A 5,218-nucleotide genomic window follows, 5' to 3' on the forward strand; every position below is an offset into this window, starting at 1 on the left:
CAGCCAAAAATGGAGAAGCTTTATAGAATTAGCAAAAACAAGACTATTTAAGGGCCTAGATCTGATAGAGTGCCTGATGAACTATGGAATGAGGTTCATGACATTATACAGGAGACAGGGATCAAGACCATCCCCATGGAAAAGAAATGCAAAAAAGCAAAATGGCTGTCTGAGGAGGCCTTACAAATAGCTGTGAAAAGAAGAGAAGCGAAAAGCAAAGGAGAAAAGGAAAGATATAAGCATCTGAATGGAGAGTTCCAAAGAATAGCAAGGAGAGATAAGAAAGCCTTCCTCAGCGATCAATGCAAAGAAATAGAGGAAAACAACAGAATGGGAAAGACTAGAGATCTCTACAAGAAAATTAGAGATACTAAGGCAACATTTCATGCAAAGATGAGCTCGTTAAAGGACAGAAATGGTATGGACCAAACAGAAGCAGAAGATATTAAGAAGAGGTGGCAAAAATACACAGAAGAACTGTACAAAAAAAGATCTTCACGACCCAGATAATCATGATGGCATGATCACTGACCTAGAGCCAGACATCCTGGAATGTGAAGTCAACTGGGCCTTAGGAAGCATCACTATGAACAAAGCTAGTGGAGGTGATGGAATTCCAGTTGAGTTATTTCAAATCCTGAAAGATGATGCTATGAAAGTGCTGCACTCAATATGTCAGCAAATTTGGAAAACTCAGCAGTGTCCACAGGACTGGAAAAGGTCAGTTTTCATTCCAATCCCAAAGAAAGGCAATGCCAAAGAATGCTCAAACTACCACACAATTGCACTCATCTCACACGCTAGTAAAGTGATGCTCAAAATTCTCCAAGCCAGGCTACATCAGTATGTGAACTGTGAACTTCCTGATGTTCAAGCTGGTTTTAGAAAAGGCAGAGGAACCAGAGATCAAATCGCCAACATCCTGGTGGATCATCAAAAAAGCAAGACAGTTCCAGAAAAACATCTATTTCTGATTTATTGACTCTACCAAAGCCTTTGACTGTGTGGATCACAATAAACTGTAGAAAATTCTGAAAGAGATAGGAATACCAGACCACCTGACATGCCTCTTGAGAAACTATGGACAGAGGTTCGTGACATTGTACAGGAGACAGGGATCAAGACCATCCCCATGGAAAAGAAATGCAAAAAAGCAAAATGGCTGTCTGAGGAGGCCTTACAAATAGCTGTGAAAAGAAGAGAAGCGAAAAGCAAAGGAGAAAAGGAAAGATATAAGCATCTGAATGGAGAGTTTCAAAGAATAGCAAAGAGAGATAAGAAAGCCTTCCTCAGCGATCAATGCAAAGAAATAGAGGAAAACAACAGAATGGGAAAGACTAGGGATCTCTTAAAGAAAATTAGGGATACCAAGGGAACATTTCATGCAAAGATGGGCTCAATAAAGGACAGAAATGGCATGGACCAAACAGAAGCAGAAGATATTAAGAAGAGGTGAGGAAGCAACAGTTAGAACTGGACATGGAACAACATACTGTTTCCAAATAGGTAAAGGAGTACGTCAAGGCTGTATATTGTCACCCTGCTTATTTGAATTATATGCAGGGTACATCATAAGAAACACTGGGCTGGATGAGGCACAAGCTGGAATCAAGATTGCCAGGAGAAATATCAATAACCTTAGAAAGGAATATGACACCACTCTTATGGCAGAAAGGGAAGAAGAACTAAAGAGCCTCTTGATGGAAGTGAAAGAGGAGAGTGAAAAAGTTGGCTTAAAGCACAACATTCAGAAAACTAAGATCATAGCATCTGGTCCCATCACTTCATGGCAAATAGATGGGGAAACAGTGGCTGACTTTATTTTTTGGGGCTCCAAAATCACTGCAAATGATGACTGCATCCATGAAATTAAAAGACACTTACTCCTTGGAAGGAAAGTTATGACCAACCTAGATAGCATATTCAAAAGCAGAGACATTACTTTGCCAACAAAGGTTCGTCTAGTCAAGGCTATGGTTTTTCCTGTGGTCATGTATGGATGTGAGAGTTGGACTATGAAGAAAGCTGAGTGCCGAAGGATTGATGCTTTTGAACTGTGGTGTTGGAGAAGACTCTTGAGAGTCTTGGACTGCAAGGAGATCCAACCAGTCCATTCTGAAGATCAGCCTTGGGATTTCTTTGAAAGGAATGTTGCTGAAGCTGACTGCAAGACCCTTGGACTGCAAGGAGATCCAACCAGTCCATTCTGAAGATCAGCCTTGGGATTTCTTTGAAAGGAATGTTGCTGAAGCTGAAACTCCAGTACTTTGGCCACCTCATGCGAAGAGTTGACTTATTGGAAAAGACTCTGATGCTGGGAGGGATTGGGGGCAGGAGGAGAAGGGGATGACAGAGGATGAGATGGCTGGATGGCATCACTGACTCGATGGACGTGAGTCTGAGTGTGAACTCCGGCAGTTGGTGATGGACAGGGAGGCCTGGTGTGCTGCGATTCATGGGTCGCAAAGAGTCAGACACGACTGAGCGACTGAACTGAACTGAACTTGCCCCTGTATGTCCTTATAATACTGACTGATTTTAATTTCCCCACCTTTCAATATGGGGGTCTTGGAACAGATAATTCAATGCCCCTTATATCTTTGAACACTGTGAATTTATGATGAATCAGTCATAACAAAGCCATTAAAAAAAGACACCAATTCAGAAGTTACATTGTGTTTCTCTTATTTCTTGCACTAAATTCTTCCCCACATTTCTACTCTTCCCATAATATCCCAAGTCTTGCACCTGAGCAATGACTCATATGGTCTAACACAATAATGAAAATTGCATTTTCAATAGCGTACATGGTGACATTACAAAGCACTATGTAAATATAAGGCTTTATGACTCCTTAGATAAAATTACATGGGACCAGGGAGTAATTATATCTTGTTGTATTTTGTGATGCCTGGCCTTATTAAAAAAGAGAATGTGAGAAACACCTATATCGAATCATACATGGCTATATTTAAAGAAGTAAAGAAATTATATGGTACATGACTATAATTTGGGTAGTTTTTTTAGGTGGAACAAAGCATCCAGAAATCATCCATACCCAATATTATGCTCAGAATGTCACAGAATAATAGCACTGGGTTTGTGTTCTTTATTACATATTAAAATAAAAATCCCATATCTATTGTACTTCAATCATAGAGATTATATATAATGAAAACATTTCATCTTATATTTCCTTGCAGCAAAATAAATTATGCAATTAAGAAAAATCCTAAATTACACAGTATTCATCTTAAAAAAACATTTATGTAACCCATGATTTTAAATTGTTTTTAAATATTTGGATTAAAAAGAATAACTTACTTTCTAAAAATGACCATGTAAATTTTGAAATTTTAGGTCTACAAATTGAACAAGGGCTGGTAGGATTTTTATCCCCTTCAATGTAGCAGAGTCCATTGATAATGCAAACATTTTCCTAATGGAGATTTTTTAAAAAGGAAAACACCAATCAAGATACAACTAGTTAGTGTTTAGGAAAAAAAATACACAATACATAAAAGAAAGCAACATATATGTTGATGATTCCAACAAATGCAATTTATAAGTCTGTATTGATTAGCAAACATTTTTTTCACTTTAGAAAACTTTTTTTTGTATATTCTGATCATAAATGCATCTTAGAAAACAAATAATTTCCTCTATGTGTTAATGGAACTGATCAATATGAAAGGAATAAGAAAATTTATAAATAACATGGGAATAAAGCATCACTTTTCTTTCTTTTTACTGCTAAACTCACACAGGAAGTGTTTTATTTACAAATAAAAACAGACTCTTTTCCCCTGCATATCTAGGAATTAGATTGGTTTATAGTTATTCTCCCTTCCTCCAGGAGCCCACTAGTCCTTTGAACATGGCAAGACTAAACTAGATCCCTGGCATAGTCATCCATACTTGATAATGGATGCTATTACACAAATAGTGGAGAGAAATGCTGACATGCAAAGAAGTAATCATAAATGTAGAAATCATTTTTAACTTGGGAAGAAGATCAAATTTTGTCCAGGATATATAAACTTGCTCATTCTACCAAATCTCCTTGACATCACTTGGAACACTGCACAAAAATGAGAACAAAATAGCCCCAAGAGGTTAAAACAACTGTGAATAACAACATTTGAAGAGTAATTATTTCAGGACATATGGAAATGTAATATTTGGAGGGAAAGAAAATCAAACAACTTCTCAAAAACAGAAATTTCTTATTGATGTGATCTGATTGTTAATCTCAAGAAGAAAATTTTAAAAATCTGAGGAAAGGGAGGCAGAGGATGAGATGGTTAAAGTATTACCAACTCAATGGACATGAATTTGAGCAAACTCTGGGAGATAGTGAAGGACAGGAAAGCCTGGCGTGCTGCAGTCTATGGGGGCACAAAGAGTCAGACATGACTTAGTGACCGAACAACAGATACATGGAAACTATTTTATATGCTTAGTTCTGAAGAGCCAGGTGATATTACACACATGGTATCACTTAAATCAGCAACTGACATAGAAAAGAAACCTGTTGATAAGCCTAGTGGACTGGATATAGATTAAAAAGGATATGGGTGAGAAGTTTCAGCCCAGGCTGTGCTGTTCTGTTATCCCTTAAATGGTAGATATTTGCATGGTTCAATGAGCTTAGCGGCCACAGGAAACTCCCTTTGAAAGTGTTACCTTCACATTTTACAAATTCTGTCTAAATGCATGTCATTTGCCACAAAGAAGATAAAGTAACCATAAGGCAGCATTTTATTGGAAAATCACTATTACTACTTTTAAAATGTATGTAGGAAAGAAAATTCAACCTGAACCTCTTGTTTTGATGTTTCAGGAGTAAACCTGTCACTTCAAAATTTTTAAGGCAGAAACTCAGCCATTTTAACAGGAGTTATAGACAGAAGAACAATTTTGATTTAATCTTGAATAACCTTGAAGAAGGCTTTTCTCTATTAGTATTTGTGATATGAAAGTGAAAACTTACATTAATATTCCAGCAGCACAGGAAATGAAAAAGCTATGATGCAAATGTGAAAATAATGGAAAAGTTACATACCTGGCGGCTGCAACGGGCGCAGCATAGCGCAGGCGGCTGTGACGGGCGTGCCACGCCGAGGTCAGGGGCAGAAGCTGGGAGGACCCCATGCCCAAAGGACGGCAGCCAAGAGGAGTTACCCCACCCCCGAGGTCAGGGGCAGCGACCGAGAGT

The 5,218-nt window shown here is 38.1% G+C and overlaps 1 protein-coding gene across 1 annotated transcript in view; it reads right to left on the reverse strand.

Annotated features, from left to right (window-relative positions):
* Positions 1-5,218, reverse strand: part of VWDE (von Willebrand factor D and EGF domains) — a 78,001-nt gene that overhangs the window by 24,608 nt on the left and 48,175 nt on the right. Inside the window, 1 exon segment of the mRNA XM_010862176.1 lies at positions 3,275-3,439. Within this exon segment, the coding sequence (XP_010860478.1) occupies positions 3,275-3,439 (165 nt within the window).

This window comes from Bison bison, unplaced genomic scaffold (genome assembly GCF_000754665.1).
Source record: "Bison bison bison isolate TAMUID 2011002044 unplaced genomic scaffold, Bison_UMD1.0 scf7180017864479, whole genome shotgun sequence".
In the NCBI taxonomy this organism is placed as follows: domain Eukaryota; kingdom Metazoa; phylum Chordata; class Mammalia; order Artiodactyla; family Bovidae; genus Bison; species Bison bison.